This window comes from Pongo pygmaeus, chromosome 4, assembly GCF_028885625.2.
Source record: "Pongo pygmaeus isolate AG05252 chromosome 4, NHGRI_mPonPyg2-v2.0_pri, whole genome shotgun sequence".
Lineage (NCBI taxonomy): Eukaryota > Metazoa > Chordata > Mammalia > Primates > Hominidae > Pongo > Pongo pygmaeus.
Genome location: NC_072377.2, coordinates 98523281 through 98545427, shown reverse-complemented (window position 1 = coordinate 98545427; position 22147 = coordinate 98523281). Strand labels below are relative to the sequence as shown.

At 36.5% G+C, this 22147-nt stretch overlaps 1 protein-coding gene across 13 annotated transcripts in view; it reads right to left on the bottom strand.

Annotated features, from left to right (window-relative positions):
- SLF1 (SMC5-SMC6 complex localization factor 1) overlaps positions 1 to 22147 on the bottom strand; it is a 92001-nt gene that overhangs the window by 48084 nt on the left and 21770 nt on the right. For 8 of the 13 annotated variants that reach the window (XM_054489415.2, XM_063664994.1, XM_063664996.1 and 5 more), the window contains exons 5-10: positions 20003 to 20165; positions 13840 to 13983; positions 11616 to 11762; positions 10053 to 10199; positions 8717 to 8839; positions 1407 to 1460 (exon numbers count right to left, since the gene is read on the bottom strand). In XM_054489415.2, coding sequence (XP_054345390.1) covers positions 1407 to 1460; positions 8717 to 8839; positions 10053 to 10199; positions 11616 to 11762; positions 13840 to 13983; positions 20003 to 20165 — 778 coding nt within the window. The remainder of the gene's footprint in view (positions 1 to 1406; positions 1461 to 8716; positions 8840 to 10052; positions 10200 to 11615; positions 11763 to 13839; positions 13984 to 20002; positions 20166 to 22147) is intronic. The other 5 variants (XM_054489410.2, XM_054489411.2, XM_054489412.2 and 2 more) reach the window with 4 other exon arrangements.

Here is a 22147-nt window from a genome sequence, read left to right as displayed (position 1 = left end):
AGGAAAGATTCTATGATTCAGAGAAAAGAAAGGTAAAATTTTGCAATCAAATCATGAATTAGTAAGAATTTATTATTTATTTATTTATTTATTTATTTGAGACGAAGTCTCACTCTGTTACCCAGGCTGGAATGCAGTGATGCAATCTCGGCTCACTTGCAACTTCCGTCTCCCAGGTTCAAGTGATTCTCCTGCCTCAGCCTCCTGAATAGCTGGGCCTACGGATGCGTGCCACCACACCAAGCTAATTTTTGTATTCTTAGTAGAGACGGAGTTTCACCATGTTGGCCAGGCTGGTCTCGAACTCCTGACCTCAGGTGATCCACTTGCCTCGGCTTCCCAAAGTGCTGGGATTGTAGGCGTAAGCCACTGCGCCCGGCCTAGTAACAAATTTTAATTTCCTCATCTGTGAAATGAAGATAATTCCTGGCCTTGCTGCTGGATGAGACTATGTAGTTCAAAGAGAATGATATGTATGAATGTATTTTATTACTTGTTATATTAATTATTTTCTGTTGCCTTCAGTAGTAAGGGAAAATACTATCTCTAAAAGAAAACCTTTAATAGGAATTTGCAGAGTTTGGTTGATAAAAAAAGAGAAAGAGCTACAACGACATAGTTCTTTAGGTGAAAAATTATTTTTTGGTTTTCTTTTAAACTTAAAAATGAACTCTTGTCTGTTAAAATATCTTAAAAATGTTAAGATATCATCAAGCACAAGCAATATTTGCAAAAAGTGAAAACTGATTGGGAGAACCATAAAATCACTCTGAGGTTGTGTATTTATATAACTCTAAGAGCTTCACAAAATACATTCCCCTTGGTCAAACTATTCTTAATAATAAAAGTAACTACCTTGAATAATTTGAGTCAAAAATACTTTAAAAGACTACATGGAATTAAAAAATCAACTTTAGAAGAATAAATAAGGAAACAAGGGCCTCAAGCCCGATTCCCTCCCTAATTTAACAATGGATTGGATATATGTATTGTAGGTTTGTTTATTTTGTTCTGAAATGAAAGTATGTAAAATAAAGGTATCATTTTCTTTAAATAACAAAATACACTTTTGTAAATATCATACCAAAAAATTTTAATCTAAAAGTAGTCATTATGAAAGTTATGAAACATGAGAACAGGAATGTATATTTCACCTGTCATAAGCACAAGGTGTATTTTTAACATTTGTGATCATTTTTTACTATTATACGGAAATTTTTGGGGGAGTTTTGACAGAATATTTTTATCATTTCTGATTAGAGAAACTGTATTTCTTTATTTGTGCATATAACACATTACCTTTTATTGTGCATACAACACATTACTTTTATTCAAAATAACTAATAATAACAAAACACAAAACTTCTTCTTTGCCCCCATCACCAATGCTGCTCCAAGCCCCTTACCTCTACGTTGTACACTGGTTGTTTATCTATTCTAATGCAGTTGTATCTGACAGCCTAGAAAAGAGCAACCATATAATTAAAACAACATTTTAAGATTGAAAAATACACTTCAGCTTCCCCAAAACCTTGGAAAAACATATGAAACAGATCCAGGAACACATTAATAGCTATAATTAATATGATACTCATATTTACTCAAACTAGCAACTTTTATTATTTTGGGGAACTCTCACGACTATAAGCATTTCTCTATTTTCTCCTTCTAAATTACAATAATTAAGTCATATTCACTTTGAAGATCTGAAGAGGTCCATTGTCCTTAGTATCGTAATTATTAGAAATATAAGTGGGGAGAGCATTTTGTACAGGGGTACATAGGAGAAAAAAACGTCAGTTATGTTTGCTATATAACCATATGTCAAATCTTATTGTTTTAAAACACCTATAATTGCATATTTAAAAGATTATCCTGGAAAAATATCTGCAACAAATATAATAAAGAGATAATACCCTGAGGCTGGGTGCTGTGGCTCACACCTGTAATCCCAGCACTTTGGAAGGCCAAGCTGGACAGATCACCTGAGGTCAGGAGTTTGAGAACAGCCTGGCCAACATGGCAAAACCCCGTCTCTATTAAATATACAAAAATTAGCCAGGCGTGGTGGCAGGCGCCTGTAATCCCGGCTACTCTCAGGAGGCTGAGGCAGGAGAATTGCTTGAACCTGGGAAGCGCAGGTTGTAGTGAGCTGAGATTGCGCCACTGCACTCCAGCCTGGGCAACAGAGCTAGACCCTGTCTCAAAAACAAACAAACAAACAAACAAACAAAAAAACACCCTGGAAGAAGGGGGCTTCAAGATGGCTGACTTAGAAGTGCTTGGCACTCAACTCTTCCACAAAGGACTAAAACAGTGAGTAGATAATCACACACTGAATAGGGCATCTAAGAGAGAACATTACAATTCAAAAGTGGCAGGGAATCTCTGAGGCAAGCAAAGACAGAGAAGCAAAGCAGCTGGCTCAAATGGAACTGGCTAGGAGCCTGGAGAAACTATCCACTATGAATGGGAAAAACAAGAGAGATCTACACAGATCCACATTCCCACCATGAATTCCTGCAATCCTAGCGACCGGAGAGCCCCTTAGTCCTCACGGGCCCAGAGACTAGTTTAGAAAGCTGCCTGGAGTCCACTCAATGGCATTATTCCGAAGAAAGAGTACACGCTGAGTCCCACATAATTTGCTGGCACCCAAGAGGCTGCAGCACGGCGCCATTTTGAGAGCCCAGACACTACCAGACTACATCCTGCTCTGTGGCCCAACAGTCCTTGGATATCCACAAGCAAGGAGCCCCACTGATATTCCTGTCCACCCAGAGAGCTGCAGTGTCATGATGCCAGCTGGAGTCAACAATGCAACTAGGTGGCCAGCACTCTCACCTACACAGTGTCCTACATCCTGAGGAGTAGGAGGTGGAGTGCACCAGGGAGGCCACCCTGGGGACAAAAGGAGCCAAAGCAGGAGCTCCTCAGATCCTGAGAGCCACCTGCCTGGGGCCTCTGTCACTGGCAGAAACCCTGTCCCACAGAGTTTCTGTGTGTTTCAAACCCTGCCCAGCAGCAGTGTCGTCATGCACTTGCATGTGGCTTCAGGAAGCCTGAGGAGTGGCCCACCGGGGGTTGTCCCAGGGCTTACAGATAGATCCACTCTGCCTGCCACTGGTGCCCACAAGCGCCATCTGGAAGCCTGAAGACAGGCCTATGCCACCGCCACCACTGTGTAAATGCACAATACGAGGACGTGGGGATCAGACCACCTTGTCTGCTGCAGCCAGAGGCTGCAGGAGCTATCGGGGGGGCCTGAGGAAAGGCCTACCCTACTCCGACTACTAGCACTGACACCAGAGCCCAAGTGCACTGCCAGGGAGAACAGGTATCAACCCATCCCTGTCCAACACTCTTGGTGCCTGTGTAACCACCAAGAGGCCTGATAACAGGCCTACCTGGCCCACTGCAACAGGCACTTAAGCACGCTGATATGTGAGCTGATACTTGAGCAGCCTGTGAACAGACCTGCCTCACTTACCACAGCTGGCAGCCACGCCCACCATCAGGGGCCTAGGAACAGATTAGACCTGCATGCAGCCTCTGGCAATGCCACCTGCACTTGTCATCCAGGAACATCAGGATCAACCCACCCATTCACCAACCAGGTGCCCAAATACACCATCTGGGGGGCCTAGGACAGCCCACTCTGCCAACTGCCACTGCTGCTGGGACCCCAGCACATCGTCTGAGAACCTGTGGATCGACCCATCACACCAGCTACCAGGAGCACCTATGCAAACAACTTAGGGGGATCAAAGGATGAGCATGTCAAGCTGCTGCTGCTGGTAACCACCCACATGTGCCACCTGGCCTGCTCAGCCTATTTCCACCACTGCTGACACCCATGTTTGCTACTTGGGGGCCCGAGGATTGGCACGCAACCACTACTGCCATCACGAATGCCATGCACACCACCCAGAGACCTGAGGACCCACTCATCCCACTACTGTCACTGCTGGCACCCAAGCAAGCCACCAGGAGGCACAGGGATTGGCCTACCCAGACCTGCAATGACTGGTGTCCATGTATATTGCCCAGGACCCAAGAACCAGCATGCACAGCCTGCTGCCACCACCAGTGCTGCCCAAGGACCACATGCCTGTGTCCACATCCCCAGCAACACTTCATTATAGACTCCACTAACAAATGTAGCCGAAGCCACTGACAAACTCAAAGATAACACTGTGGATGACTACAGATTAAGAAATCATATGAAGACTACACCAGTGTGCTCACATCTGGCAAAACTAAAGCACTCTATCCAAACAACACTATAGATACAACTATAGAAAAAACCTATGAAAACCAATTCACAAAATTTGAAGTGACTGTTACACCAGATACACAGATAGCAACATAACTACACAAGAAAGGTGAAAAAGCAAGACAACATGGCACCTGTAAAGGAACACAATAATTCTCCAGCAACAGATTCCAACAAAAAGGAAACCAATGAAATTCCTGAAAAAAATTAAAATGATGATATTAAAAAAACTCAGTGAGATACAAAAGAACACAGATGAACAATACAAAGTAAGCAGGTAAATAATTCATGATCTCAATGAGAAATTCAACAAAGAGATAATCATAGAAAAGAACCAAATAGAAATCCTGGAACTTAAGAATTCAACAAATGAAATAAAAAATATAACAGAGAGCTTCAGCAATAGACTAGATCAAGCAAAAGAAACTATTTCTAAACATGAAGACAGGTCTTTTGAAATAACAGACAAAACGAAAAAAAGCCTAAATGACATATGGGAAGCCATAAAGTAATGAAATGTTCCAATTGTGAGAGTTCCAGATGGAACTATTTTAAAACAATAGCTGAAAACGTCCCAAGTGTTGTAAGAGCTATTTCCAAATAGATTCAATCCTCAAAGGTCTCTAAGGCACATTACAGTCAAACTATCAAAAGTCAAAGACAAAGAAAGAACTCTAAAAACATCAAGAGAAAAAGCATAAAGTCACATATAAGGAAATCCCAATCAGGGTGACAACAGATTTCTCAGCAGAAGCCTTATAAGCCAGGAAAGAATAAGATGACACATTCATAGTATTGAAAGGCAAAAAAAAAAACAAAAACAACAACAACAAACCCAACTCAACAGGCAAGAATATTATACCCAGAAAACCTATCCTTCAAAACTAATGGAGAAATAAAGTATTTCCTGGACAAGCAAAAACAGAGAATTCATTACTAACAGACCAACCACACAAGAAATGTTTACACAAGTCCTACAATTGGAAGCAAACAGATGATATCTACCACCATGAAAACACAAGAAAGTATAAAACTCACTGTAAAGCAAAAATACAAATGAGAAAAGAGCCAAATGTTACCAATACAAAAAAAAAAAAAAACCCCAACTGCAATGATAAACAATAAAAGAAGAAATGAAAAAAGGACATACAAAACAACCACAAAACAATTAACAAAATAACAGGAGTAAGTCCTCACCCATAATAACCTTGAATGTAGATGGATTAAATTCTCCACATAAAAGATATAGACTGGCTGACTGGCTACATGTATTAAATAAGCAGTGTGTTGCCTATAAGAAACTCTCTCCACCTGTTAAAACACATAAAGACTGAAAGTGAAGAAGAATGGAAAAAGATATTCCACAAGAACGGAAACCAAAGCGAGCAGAAGTAGCTAAACTTACATCAGAAAAAACTTTCTAAGTTAAAAACTGTAAAAAGAGATAAAGAAGGTCATTACGCACTGATAAAAAGATCAATTCCGCAAGAAGATGTAACAATTCTAAATATCTATGTACCCAACTTGGAGCACCCAGATATATAAAGCAAATATTACTAGATCTAGAGGGAGACAGAGACTTCAACACAGTAACAGTTGGGGACTCTAATACCCCATTCTAAGCCTTGGACAGATTATCGAAACAGAAAATCAAAAAACAGACATTGGATTTAAACTGCACTTTAGAACAAATGAACCTAACAGACCTTTGGAGAACATTTTATCTAACAGCTGCAGAATACACATTCTTCTCATTAGTATATGGGACATTCTTCAGGATAGACATTAGGCCACAGAACAAGTCTCAACAAATTTGAAAAGATCTGAAGTCATATCAAGTATCTTTCTCAGACAACAATGGAATAACACTAAAAATCAGTAAGAAAAACTTTGGAAACTGTACAAATACATGTAAATAAAATCACATGTTCCTAAACGACCACTGGATCAATGAAGTAATTGAGAAGGAAATAAAACATTTCTTATAATAAATAAAAATGGAAACACAACATACCAAAACCTATAGAATACACCAAAAGTAGCACTAAAAGGGACATTTATAGAAAAAATGCCTATATCTAAAAAGTAGAAAGATCTCAAATAATCAACTTAACAATGCACCTCAAGGAACAAGAACAGCAAGAACAAACCAAACCCCAAATTAGTAGAAGGAAATAATAAAGATCTATTATTATTTAGATTAATTATAAATAAATATTTATTAAAGATATATAAATAAATTTTAAATAAATAATAAAGAGTAGAACGAAACAAAATAGACTTAAAAACAGAAAGGATCAATGAAACAAATAAGTTAATTTTTTAAAAAGATAAACAAAATCAATAAGCCATTAGCAAGACTAACAAAGACAAAAAAGAAAAAACCCCAAATAAAATCAGAAGTGAAAAAGGACACATTACAACTGATATCATAGAAACACAAAAGAATATTACAGACTATTATGAACTATACACTAACAAATCAGAAAACTTAGGGGAAATGGATAAATCCCTGGACACATATAACCTACCAAGACTGAATCAGAAAGAAACAGAAAACCTGAACAGACCAATGAGTAATGAGATTTAATCAGTAATAAAACTCTCACAACAAATAAAAAGCCCAGGACCAAAAGACTTTATTGCTGAATTCAACCAAATGTATAAAGAACTATCAACAATACTTTTTAAACTGTTTCAAAAAAACTGAAGGGTAGGGAATTCTTCCTAACTCATTCTACAAGGCCACCATTACCCTGATACCAAAACCAGACAAAGACACAACACAAAAAGAAAACTACAGGGCAATATCCCTGAGAAAAGCAGATGCAAAAATCCTTAACAAAATGCTAGCAAACTAAATCCAACAACATAGCAAAGAGACAATACACCACGATCAAGTGGTATTTATCCCAAGGATGCAAGGATGGTTCAACATACACAAATAAGTAAATTAATAAAAACAAAATGCAGGACAAAAACTATATGATTATTTCAATATATGCAAAAAAGCATTTAATAAAATTTCTTCAACATCCCTTCATGATGAAAACTCTCAACCAACTAGGCACAGAAGTACTTCAACATAACAAAGGTCATACATGACAAACCCATAGCTACCTTATGTGAAATGGGAAAAACATGAAAGCCATTCCCTAAGGACCGCAACTAGAAAAGAATGCCTACTTTTACCACTTTTATTCAACATCATACTGAAAGTCATCCTCACCAGAGCAATCAGGCAAGGAAAAGAAAGAGAAGGCATCCAAATTGGAAAAGTAAAATTGTCCCTCTCTGGAGACGACATGATCTTATACGTAGAAAAACACGAAGACTTGACAAAAAAAAATCACTTAAAACTGATAAATGAATTCAGTAAAGCTGTGAGATAAAAAGTTAACATTCAAAAATCAGTAGCATTTTATATGCCAATAATGAACTAGCTATAAATCAATCATAGAAGCAATCCCATTTACAAGAGCTCTAAAAATTATAAAATACCTAGGAATATATTTAACCAAGGAGGTGAAAGATCTCTACAAGGAAAAAACTAAAAAACACTGATGAAAGAAATTGACATGGACACAAACAAATGGAAAGACATTCCATGTTCATGAGTTTGAAGAATATGGTTAAAATAACCAAATTGCCCAAAGTCATCTACAAATTTAATGGAATCCCTATCAAAATATCAATGACATTCTTCTGTGAAACAGGAAAAACAATCCTAAAATTTGTAAACAACCGCAAAAGACCCTAGATACCCAAAGCAATGCTGAGCAAGAAGGACCCTAAGTACCCAAAGCAATGCTGAGCTGGAGGCACACACTACCTGACTCCAAAGTATACCACAAAGTATAGCTATAGTAACCCAAACAGCATGGTACTGGTATAAAAACAGACATATAGACCAGTGAAGAGCAGAGAATCCAAAAATAAATCCACATATTTAAAGCAAACTGATTTTGGACAAGGTGCCAAGAACATTCATGGGGAAAGGACAGTCTTCAATAACTGATGTTGGGAAAACTGGATAATCATAAACAGAATGAAAACTAGACTGTTATTTCTTCACCATATACAAAAATCAACTCAAAATGAATTAAAGACTTCCAGGTAAAACCTGAAACTATAAAACTACTAGAAGAAAACATAAGGGAAACACTTTAGGGCATTGGTCTAGGCAAAGAATTTATGGCCAAGACTTCAAACGCATGACTTATCTGTGACATTATTGAGGTATAAATAGCAGAGAATTCAGCCTATTTACTAAATGTCCAAATACGTTACTGTATAATAGACTAATAAACTAAGAAAGTCATTTTAAGACATATTAAACATACTAATGAATCATATGTATATATGTATATATAATTATATTTTGAATACACTACAGTAGGACACGATATTATACAAAATTTTTCATGTGCCAAGTTTTACCTGAGCCCTATATATGTGCTTCCTTAAGGTATTTTTTATTTCAACAACATCCACATCTGTCTTAATAGCCATGGCTTTTGATTCTTTGGCATATTCAGCAAAAATAGAATTCTTCATTTCTTTCTGCATATAGCAAAGTAAAATGACTTTAGAAAATGTACTAAAGACAGTGTCAACACAGATGATATCACAAAGGACAATATAAGAGGAACACATTCATACCTTGTTAACCACAGCAAAGATCCTCACAATCATATATCAAGATTACACAATGAAAGAAAAAGCTCAAAAAGCAAACATTTCAATTTGTAAAGAATTAACTGATATTTACATATGTACTTTTTTTTTTTCTTTTTACTCTTTTTATTTGCTCCTGCCAACATATGTACTTTCTTAAGGCACTTTTCACTTTATCCTGTTCCAAATCATTCCTGGAACTGCTTTTTTGTTGTTGCCATGGTCATACAAAACAAAATTCATTACTTATTTACCTCTATCATTTTCCTGAAATTCTTCTGAATATATGCATATATACGTAATATGGCATTTATTTATGTATTTAGGTATTTATTTTTGAGATGGGGTCTTACTCTTGTCACCCAGGCTGGAGTGCAGTGGTGCAATCTTGGCTCACTGCAACCTCTGCCTCCGAGGCTCAAGCAATCCTCCCACTTCAGCCTCCCAAGCAGCTGGGACCACAGGCACCCACTACCATGCCAGCTAATTTTTTGTATTTTTGGTAGACATGGGGTTTCACCATGTTGCCCAGTCTGGTCTCCAACTCCAGAGCTCAAGCAATCTGCCCCGTTGGCCTTCCAGAGTGCTGGGATTACAGGTGTGAGCCACCGCATCCAGCCCATGGTATGGTTTAGATTGTAAAAAAAAAAAAAAGTCATACTCTAGAGAAAATTTACCCAAGAAGCATTCAATTTTAAAAACAAGACATCTCATTAAAAATGGTCTGTACTATACAAAAGAAAGAGCAAAATAAAAAATAAAATTTACATTAGAAAGTATTACCCAACTATACACACATGTAGTTTTAAAGATTTTTTCATTTTAAGAAATAGTCTTTTCCAGCTTCTTTTTCTTATTCATCACATTCAGGCAAAACAAAATTCACTGAATACCTTGATTATTAACTCAGATTTCTTTGTATATGTATGTACAAGTACACTTACTGTGAACCAAAGTTAACTGGAATATTAACTATGAATATTACACCAGATTGACTCAAGATTTTTTCTTAAAACATGTAGTATTATATATCTAGATCATATTAGAGAACAGCCAAAAAATAAAAAAGAAAGCTATAGCTTAGCTTACAAAGCTTTACCTGATCTCTATTATATATGTGCCTTAAGGTACTTTTTATTTTTTCATGTTCAATGTCTTTCTTGCAATTGCTTTCTTTTTCTTTCTTGCGTTTTCTCCTCAAAGTATAACTCCTTTGAATATCTTCATCTTTTTTCTTAATTTCCTTCTACATGTATTTAGACCACAATTAAATCTCAACATCAATGACATATGTTACAAAATCCAAATAAACTCGAGTGACTTTCATACAAGTATACCATATTAAAAAATAAAGAAGTACGGCCAGGCACGGTGGCTCACGCCTGTAATCTCTGCACTTTGGGAGGCCAAGGCGGGCGGATCACCTGAGGTCGGGAGACCAGCCTGACCAACATGGAGAAATCCCGTTTCTACTAAAAATACAAAATTAGCCAGGCGTGGTGGCACATGCCTGTAATCCCAGCTACTTGGGAGGCTGAGGCAGGTGAATCGCTTGAACCTGGAAGGCGGAGGTTGTGGCGAGCTGAGATTGCGCCATTGCACTCCAGCCTGAGCAACTAGAGTGAAACTCCATCTCAAAAAAATAAAAATAAAAATAAAGAAGTACGTACAACAGAAAATCTCATCCACTGACACAGTAGGTGTACATTAATAAAATATTTTGAAAAAAGTTGGACACTGCCTAGTACAGTTGAACATGCACAGTCCTTATGACCCAGCAACTCCATTCCTAGGAATATACCAACTAAGCTAGAGAAATTACTAAACATGTATCCCAAGAGGTATACAAGATAATGTTCATATTATTCATAGCAGAATTGTTCATAATTGCAAAAACTTAACAATCAAACACATAAACCAACAAAAGGAAGCCCAAAGGCTTATCAACAGTAAAATGGATAAAAGATATAATTGTGGCATACTCAAACAATAAAATTTTATATACACCAGCAAAAGAAGTCTATAAATAACATAAACTATAAAATGTTCATGAATAGACAAAGCTAAACCATATCAGTTAGAGATACACACACAGCTGTTAAAACTATAATGAAAAATAAGAAAATAATTAACACAAATTCTAAGACAAAGATTCTAGGTAAGAGGGAGAAAGGGGATGCATTAGAAAATGATATAGCAGGCTGGGTGCAGTGGCTCACGCCTGTAATCCAAGTACTTTGTGAGGCCGAGGTGGGCAGATTACAAGGTCAAGAGATCAAGACCATCCTGGCCAACAGGGTAAAACCCAGTCTCTACTGAAAAAATTACAAAAATTAGCCAGGTGTGGTGGTGTGCGCCTGTAGTCCCAGCTACTAGGGAGGCTGAGGCAGGAGAATTGCTTGAACCCAGGAGGCAGAGGTTGCAGTGAGCTGAGATTGTGCCACTGCATTCCAGCCTGGTAAGAGAGCGAGACTCCATCTCAAAAAAAAAAAAAAAAAAAAAAATACAGCAGGTCTTAAAAACTGGTAATGCTCTATTTCTTAATCTAGCTATTGGATACATAACTCATTTTTATATATTTTTTAAAAGCTAAAGAAAACTGTTCTATAAACACTACATATATTAAAAATAAATAAATTATTTTTAATTTGGAAAGTTGTACCTGATTTTCATATGTATGCCTTCCAAAGGTATTTCTCATTTTAACAAATTTCAAATCTTTACTGGAACCACTGAATTTTTCTTTTTTGTGATGTTGAGTCAAAATAGAACCAACATTAACATCTTCATCATGATTTTGCATTTCTTTCTGCATGTTTGTAAACGTAATTTAGTTAAGACTGTGGATTAAATATAGCCTTAACACAATCAACACAAGTCACAAAAGAAAAACCCATCCAGGAACATAGGTTTTGTAAAATACACATACAAGGTTAAATAGAGTAAAGAGCCCTCTGAATTATGTAAGATAAAGCAGAACATAATTGTTTTCAGTTCACAAAGCTTTATAGTACGTTAACATATATGCTTTAGTTTACCTATGTGCTGAATTCCAATTAATGAGTATTACAAATCATGTTGTTTACTCATTATACCAAAATAGCTATTTTTAAAAAAGGATATTTCTACTTGAATTTTACATACATAATTTGAGTCCTAAAAAGAACTCTAGAAGACATATATACAGTCACGCACTGCTTAACAATGGGGATATGTTTTGAGAAGTACATCGTTAGTTGATTTCGTCATTGTGCAAACATTAGAGTCTACCTACACAAACCTAGATGGTATAGTCTACTACACACCTAGTCTATATGGTATGGCCTATCGCTCCTAAGTTACAAATCTTTATGACATGTTACAGTATTAAATGCTGCAGGCAACTGCAACACAATGATGAGTATTAGTGTATCTAAACATAGAAAGGACACAGTAAAAATATGGTATTATAATCTTATAGGACCACTGTCATATATGGGGTCCATTGTTGACCAAAACATCATTATGTGTACATGACTGTAGATGTATTTTAATGATTTCCATTTATCTTACAAAATTTCTATTTTATTCTTTTGCCATGTTTATTCAAAACTAAATTTATTTTAATAACTCCATCTTCATTTTACATTCCTTTCTATATGTAAAAATGCTATATACTGTGGTTTACAATGCATATTTCACAAGAGGCACATCAACTCAAAAAAGCTTCTCATTAAAACATGCACATATAGTAAATTACAAAAAGTAGTCTTCTAAGTCACAAATATCAATATACACTGGAAAAGTCAGAAAAAATGCAAAAACATTTTAAGTTTGGAAAGTTCTAGCAAATCTTGCCATATACAATTTCTTAAGGAAATATGTAATTCCAGCACTCTGGGAGGCCGAGGCGGGTGGATCACGAGGTCAGGAGATCGAGACCATCCTGGCTAACACGGTGAAACCCCGTCTCTACTAAGAAAATACAAAAAATTAGCCGGGCGCAATGGCAGGCGCCTGTAGTCTCAGCTACTCGGGAGGCTGAGGCAGGAGAATGGCGTGAACCCAGGAGGCAGAGTTTGCAGTGAGCTGAGATGGTGCCACTGCAGTCCAGCCTGGGCGAAACAGCAAGACTCTGTCTCAAAAAAAAAAAAAATGTTCCAAATTATTCCTAGAATTATCTTTCGAAAATACTTGACAGATATGGTAAAAACAATTTATTCTGAATTTCTTCCTAGTTATACATAAAACTTTTAGTTTAGACTAATAATTATCAACTTAATAATTTGATAAATTAACCAAATAGACTGCTTTATAAAACACAATATGAAAGTGAACATAACTGAACATTAGCTCTTCTAGAGCAGAACTAACAATGTCCTTTTTGTGGTTGCTACTGCTGTTTGAAAAGTTGTACTTGACAGCCACCATACCATATATGCTTTCTTGAGGTACTTTTTATTGCTCCAAGTTCAAAGTCCTTCCTGTTTGTTTTACAAGTTAATCAAAATAGACTTCATTTGTGTATTTTTAAATTTTATTATATATAAATACTTGAATTTACATGAATTATAAATATATATTGTGCTCTCAGGTAAGAAAAATGCTTTATAAGACACACAATGTTACCTAAACATACAGTTTTTAAGTAATTACCATGTGTTGAGAACACACTATGTATAAGGAACTCTGTATATTTCCACATGCATACAAACATTACTTCAACAAGAGTTCCAAAACAGAGACATAGGACAATTTCCTAACATGTTCAAGTCACAGACTATAAACACATGGTTCAAACACCAGCCTTCTGATTCCAAAATCTGTTTTTTTCCACCATACTTTGCCTCTCAAACAATTCTATAAGAAACATCAGAAATGTATGTTTTTCAGCCTATAAAGTTTACCTGGGTTCTATACATGGTCTCTCTTAAGGCACCTTTCATTTCAAGAAATCCTGCATCTTTCCTGAAATCTTTGTTTGTTTCTTCATTGCTATGTTCAGTCCAAACAGAATTGGTTTGGGAATCTTCATCATTCTGAATTTCTTTCTGTATGTATGTAAAAATGGTTTAAGCAATCATCTAAGTGTATTTTCAATATTATGTACATTTTATGGTACTCAACCTTAACTATAATACTTTGTTAGTCAAACAAGTAGGTAAAATGCACCCTCTTAAATCAAAGGATGTTAAACACTGATAAAAATCTTTCAGGGAAAGAATCGTGATAGTAAAGGTCCTGAATAATAAAGTGATTTCTGTATATCTCAAGAAAAGGTAATGCTTTGTTCATCTACTAACAACAAGTCATTTTTATGAATAACCAAGAACAAAAATATTTTATCTAGTCCCTGTCCAAGCTAAAGTTACAATCTAGATTTTACAAATCATCAATTATAGACAGACTTCTTCTTGGATTATTTTTCAGTTTTTTCCTGGTAAGACTTCTGACTTGCAAGTATACCCCACATAGAGAGGAAAAGGTTACACAATACTCTTACTTGAATAGCAATAAACAACAATTATCTTAATGTAGCTCTATCTCAAACAACTAAATTTCTCTTGCCAAGGAACCCAAGCTAAATTCATAAATCAACTTCCAATAATTATTTTAAAATTTATTGCATACATACTTATACATATAATTCTGTAAGTTTAGTAATATAAACAAGCTGGGAGTAAAAGTTCATGACAGTTCCCAAAATGTACTTATGAGAGGCTGTTCAGGCTGGGCACGGTGGCTCATGCCTGTAATCCCAGCACTTTGGGAGGCCAAGGCGGGTGGATCACGAGGTCAGAAGATCAAGACCATCCTGCCCAACATGGTGAAACCCCATCGCTACTAAAAATACAAAAATTAGCCAGCCATGGTGGCCCATGCCTGTAGTCTCAGCTACTCGGGAGGCCGAGGCAGGAGAACTGTTTGAACTTGGGAGGCGGAGGCTGCAGTGAGCCAAGATCATACCACTGCACTCCAGCCTGGGTAACAGAGCAAGACTCCATCTAAAAAAAGACACGCTATTTTCAGAGATTCACAATCTCTACCCAAAGAGACTGAAGAATCACAGTCTTCCTAGGGAACAATTATTAAAAAACAAAACATGTTAAGGCCTTTAAGGTGATCTTTAGTTCCCTCTCACTTGCACTTGGCTTCCTATGTTAAAATGAGGGCCGTCCTTTTAGCAGGCTGCAATCCTGAAACCATAGAATAATCCCTGAGAATAGCTGATTGAATTTCTTTTTCAGCAACTCAGAAAGGTGAAATTGAAAACTAAGAAAATAAAGACTTTTCACCCTTCCTATTCCTGGGACCAAAGAATGTATCAACAACAATTTCTGTTAAGCGCAACTTGCAGGTGGGGGGAAATGAGTATCTGGCATTAAATTTTACATGGTTGGCAATGAGAGGATAAATCCATAGGCTTAGGTCCTCAAAAAATGTCCAGAATACAGGATGAATTAATCCCATATACATTCCCGTTACGGAGAATGTAAGGGAACATACCACTATCATCAGCAACAAGGTGAGAAATAAACTGTTTCCTAATCCTGAATATATTTACTTATGTGTCCATTTCAGATGCTACATATGAATCTGTAAATTAAGATGTATGATACTAGTACCCTACATAACTATTTAAAAATCACAACCTGATACAGAAGGTATAATATTTGAAAGTTTTGAAATTAAATAATCTATTTTCTATACAGCTAAACAAATGATCCACATATATTTTTCTCTAAGCCACTAATACTTTGTCTAATTGGTGACTCTTATGAAATATAAAGAAATTATTTAACTATAAATAGTCATTTTTATTCCTTATAAGTATCTTAGTGTCAACTTATGTACTAGGCAATGGGTTAGGTGTTTGTCTCCTTTTATAATCTAGGAAAGCCAGTCCAAGACTAGTATATTTTATAAAGTATAGTGCTATGCACTAAAGGATAACTAAAAGCCTGCTTAATCAGCTACCTATTCTATTATCTAGGAGTAGGGCAACACAGTTGTGGCAATGAGAGTTGGCTTTTGATTCTGATATTTGACTTAGTTTCCTATCTTTGGCTAGGTATAATTGATAAGCTCTGGTCTCCAGGTCTTATTCCAATATTCAGCGAAAGCGTCTGTCACACAACTTGAATGAACTGATTAGACCAGATGCATAAGAAGAAGAGACAGATAAATCAAGAAAGGCAGTCCTTTGAGTGCTACTTGGTTCTTAACTTGTACTTATACCCTGATGCTTAAATAGTATTTCACAATCCTGTGACTAGATATTCATTTATGGTATCGATTACAGCATTTATTATTTTTTAACTACCTACAAAGAGACTGGAAATCTAATAATACTCAAAATGGGGAGACAAAAAGGATCTAGGAAAGGAAGATTCGAGGAAAGAAACCTTAAAATTTATTGAGTGGTCGGCTTTAAGTTTCTGCTCTGATACATGACAGCTGTGGGATCTTGGGCAAGTTACTTACCCTCATTTTACTTCAAAATTTATTCCAAACAGTAAATAGAGTCATAATACATACCACACATGAACATGAGGTTTAAATATGACTAAGCATGTAAAATGCTTAACATATAGCCTGACCCATAATAATCACTCAGTAACTATTAGTCAAAGTAGTAACAGTAATAATTCTCACAACCACCAAAGCAATGTAGTATTAGCTTCTACACACAAAAGGAGAAACTGAGGGACACAATAAATGACTTTCCTATGGTCACAGTGCTACATTATAAATCTGGACCACAAATTAGTTGATCTGGCTCAAAAAGTCTATGCTGTTTCTGTTATTCCTAATATATTCCCATAAGACTGCTGTAGTTCATTTTTCTTTCTTAAGTAGTCAAGATAAGTTTTTGGTATTCCTAGGTAGCCTCTCATTTTTATGAAACCTTCCTTGGGCCAAACAATTGAGATATGTTAGTCATTTGTTCCTCTGTGTTCCTGTACCTTGCATAGTTTTACAAATGCACGATTCATATGAATTGCAAGTAACAGTGTCCACGCTTTTTCTCCATTGCTAAATACTAAGCATCTCAAAGTGTGATATATGGTCTTATTCATTTTCATATCCCTAGTGCACTGCATAAACCTAGTACAGCAATGGTCTTCAATAAATATCTATAAACCTGAAATACATAAGATTTCCAGTTCTGGTACCCACAAGCTTTTCAAAAAGTATAAGAGGGTTAAACAAAACTTTTAAAAAAAATACTATGTTACCTTAAAAAAAAAAAAAAAAGAGACAAGGTCTCACTCTGTTGCTCAGGCTGGAGTGCAGTGGCACAATCATAGTGCTAATTGCAGCCTCAACATCCTGGGCTAAAGCAATCCTGCCTCAGCTTAAGAGCAGCTAGAACTATAGGTGTGTGCCACCACATCCAGCAAATTTTAAAAATTTTTTGTAGATATGGAGTCTCGCTACACTGCTTAGGCTGGTCTCAAACTCCTAGCCTCAAGTGATCCTCCTGCCTCAGCCTCCCAAAGTGCTTGGATTACAGAACCACCACGCCTGGCTTGTTACTATTAACTCAGTCATTTTACATGGCAGCTTTTCTTGGATGACACTTCAAGATCCATCTAATGAGGACTGGAATACGATCTATACTGAAGAAAAGCAAGACACTGAAATACAGTTAACTTTCTAATTTCTCTTCTTCTGTGATCAGAAGTGATCATAATATGCCTTCCTTATTTGGATTGGTTATGAACTCCCAGCTGTTTGATCCAGAACTTCTAAAACAATGTATTCTAAAACCAAATATAAGTTGGAGACTTCCTGCTATCTGGTTGATATACTATTGCTGCCCCCCACTATTTCAGCAGCTGGATATGAATGTTGTTAGAATACTGCAAAATAATATTTTAGATAATGCATGGTATATGTTGCACTTTAAGCATTATTTTCCAAGTAAAAAAGAAAATTAATATACCTTTACTAATCTAGTTAAGAACAACTTTCGTTCTGTTAATAGTTAATACTACATTTAAACTATTCAGAGAGGTCTATCAGATAGTGTGCTTTTGGCTGCAAATAATAGAAAACCAACCCAAACTAACTTAAAAAACATGGAAATGAATTACCACACAGAAGAACAATGTGATCTAATCGTAAAACAGGTTTCAGTGTTGTTTAATCCAGCAACTTAAGTAGCGCCAGGGTCTAGATTATATGTCTACACTCTGCTAACTACAGGGCTGGTTTCACCCTGAGGCTAGTTCTTTTCATGGTTAACCAGTAGTATTTCAGGTTACATTCTTCTGTGTTCATAACTAGCAGGAGTCAGCCCATCAGTGGCTTTTTTCTCATTATGAGAAAGCAACTTCCTAGAAGCTCTTACATACTTCTCTTCATGACCCATTGATCAGAATTGGTTCACATGCTCATTCCTAACTTAATGACTGTCAAGGGTAATGAGATTATCCATAGTCCAAGCAGACCTATTCCTTGAACTAAGGTCAAATTTCCAATATCCACTGCTGCTACTCATTAGGGAAAGGCAACTATATAATGATATATTACACGTAATTCTGGAAGACTCAAACATCTTTCACAAATTCTCTATTAACAAATATTGAATGAGAACCCATGTGCCAGGCTCTTTGTGAGGTGATCAGAATAAAACAATGGAAAAGACAGACATGATGCCTGATGACAAGGAGCTTTTGGTCTACATGGGGAAATAGACATTAACCAAATAATCAATTACGTAACTGTAATTGTAAGGAGTACCAAGCTAAATAATGCTATGAGAACACATAGGTGAACCTCACTGAGTAAGGGGATCAAGGAGGCTTCCCTGTAGAGTAACATTGTAACAGGAACCTGAAAGATGAGCAGAAGGCAGGAAGACCCACAGAGTGAAGGAGTAGTGGAGAATAACTTTTCAGGAGGAGAAAATATCTTTTGAGAAGACACTGAGTTAGGAGTAGCTTAGCTTATTTAAGACACTGGGAGAAGGAGTTTTCATATAGCATAGTGAGCATAGATAAGAGTGAAGCAGGATGCAATTGAACAGAAACGACAGGAATCCTGTGGGAACTTGTAAGCCATATTAGAGATTTAGGACTTTGTCCTAAGAGCAATGGGAAGCCACTGAAGGGTTTTACGTAGGTGAGTGACAGGATCAAAATTGTTTTAGAAAGAGCATTTTGATTGCTCTTTCTGAATGAGCTAGAATATACTAAAAGAAAAAGAAAGAGTAACTAGGAAATTAGAGTAAAAAGGTAGAGTTACAGAAGAGTAATCATAAGCCTATTCCAGGAGTGCTGAGGAAAGATGATAAACTCAGTACGATGTTAGTACAGAAGTGCAGAGGAAAGATGGTAAACTCAATATGATGTTAGTACAGAAGGACAGAAGTGGTTTGACTCAAGAAACATTTGAGATAAAATCAGTAAGACTTAGTAGTTGACAGATGTGAGGAGTAAGGGAGAGAAAGATTTTAAGGGTAATTTCCAGATCTCTGACATAAAGTATTAGATAAAACATAATGGTATCTACAAGATGGGAAACAATGAAGATGATTTTTCCTATATCAAGGTTGTTTTTGGACATACTAAGGGTTCTCTTCTCCCCCGAGTGCTCTTAAAATTCTTCTTTGCTTATCTCCTGGACAGTTTCTTCTAGGGTTTGATGCCCATTCAAACAACTTGAGGAGCATTATCCACACCAAGTAAGGAGGAGGATGTAGGGGAATAGGACAGGACAGTATTTCTAAACCCTTAGAAATAGCTCTCTTTTCCAAAGGAAAAATAACCCCCAAATTCTCATACAATACTATATAATACTATATATTCTACTATTTTATTTATACTGACATTAAAATACTTAATGTTAAACTTTACAAGTAAGCTTCTTTCAAATCTATAGGAAGTATTCATGAATATTTAAGTAATGGAGAGCCACTGCCTTTAAAAAGTGGTCATTTAAATTACTATCAATATATTTTCAAAATTTAGAACACAACTTTAATATATATTTTACTATATTGGTATTTTATAAAATGAACACATGAAACAAAATAAAATGTTTACTATTTATTTTACTTACCTCTAAAAGAAAATCCCCTAGATACTGAATTGGATAAAATGGAGCCTTAAAGTTATCTTTTTCTTTCTCAGCTTTAATTCTTGCATTACTGGCAATCACATGAGTTATTCCACTTGGTGAACTTTTTGGTAAAATAACATTTGCCTTTCCAGCCTCCAAAACTCTAAATAAAAATGTAAATGGTATAAAAGTATTAGAAAATTTGAGTTTCTTTAGTCAAATTATCTAAATTAATTATTTCTTAGGAGTACGAATGGACTTTTCTAATAGGGACTAATTTCTCTGGGCAACTGAGGATCACAGAGAATACGGCTGTAATTTCTTAAATTATAAATTGTTCAGAGCAGATATTTAAGAAATCATAGTAGTTTTTCTACCTATCCATTTCTTGATAAAGGAAAGGCTTTTAGGGACCAAGAATATTAAAGTATTCCCTAACGAAAAGTCATGTCAATAAACCAAAAGAATAATGAAAGAAGTCTAAGGAAGCAGCTATCCTCAAAGGTAACGTACTCCCAAGAAAGTAACTCTGGACCATAAAATATGGAACCAGTTGCAAACACTCCTAAAAAGTTAGCTCTCAAAAAAATTTGAGCCTTGAACTACTTAAAAAAAAAATTAGCCTTGATCTATGTTAAGAAATACATTTTACAAAATAAAAAAATAAAATTAGGAAAAAACAAATGAAAAAATATATTTTACATTTAGACTAAGAAGACACACACAAGGGAGACAGACATACATCACAAAAGTTTCATGAAGTTCTGCTTCTGCTTAGGCTTTAGAAAGCCACAAGGGAGGCTATCACCTAACAGTAAGAAAAAGCCAAATAATCTACAAAATCCTAACTTTTATTGACCCCATCAGAAAACCTAGGTAAGAAGTCAACCAAGTAAGGGGATTTCTGAAGAGGGATAAGCTCTTTTATGAAGAGACTGGACAACCAAACTATTTCACTTTTGGCAGATCAAAGGAGCAACACAGTTCCCATAAAAACATGTAAAAATTAAGTTTACAAAATTTAAGGGGCAAGTATAGCTAGCATCACAGTTTAGAAAGATGAAAGTCTGTGACATAAGGGAAACCTGTCCTCACTAGCAAGCTCTTTGCCACGTGACTCCATTAAATGCTCATGAAAAAGATTGAAGGCAGGTTAGAAGAAATGCAGGGAGCTATCCTTGATAGCATAAGTGGGCCAGTGGTGACTGGCTGCCATTAACGGATAGATATAAAACCAGGCCCACTTCTCCAGACCGTTCTCTCATATAAAGCAAAAGTCTTAAGCCATTTGGGTAAGAATAAGACAGTCTTTTGCCCTCAGACCTAGGAAAAGATGCACTGCTTCTCTTGGAGGGGTGGAAATAAAACTTACCTGCCCTTAGGCAAGGGTTAGGAAAACCTGCTGCTCCCCAGCCTGGGAAAAATACCCACTGTTTCCAGATGAGGGATAAAAGCAAAAAACATATTCCCTGAAGGAGCAGCAGGAATGTCACTTAGGTCCCAGATCTTGTATCAATACACAACAGAGATCTAATACTGGGGGAGAGGCCGGAAACCCTCTTGCCCAGGCCACTGCCTACATGTACAAGGCAGAATTTAGCTGCCATGGAAGTGTGATACACAAATGCTGAGAAAGCCCCAAACCCAAGGACCAATAGTACAGAAAATGCTTAAGGGTGAAGCTTGTCTAGCAAAACTGAGACTATATCTACCCACACCCTCGACCTGAAGCTGAGTAACAACAGAGAAAGGAAGAGTATGAAAAGAGACACCTTCTATGACCTAGTAGTTTAAGGATTGTTGAAAGCTAGGGCAGAGCAAGAATAGTGATGAGAAACCCTTCAGCATTCCAGTCCAGTACCCATAATAAGCACAAAGAAACTGGAGCCCACTGCTGTAAGCTGAAGTGATGCATTGATGGTGATTACAGAATTAACAATACTCAAATTCAGCTGTCTTGTTGTTTTCTGCTGCTATAACAGAATACTGAAGACTTGGCAATTTATAAGAAAAATAAGTTTTTATTCTTGGACTTTCAGAACTCCAAGAGCATCTGATGAGAACCTTCCTGCTGCATCATCCCATGAAGATAAGCAGAAGAGCAAGAGAGACCATGTGAGAAAGAGCTTACTTTTATAACCAAGC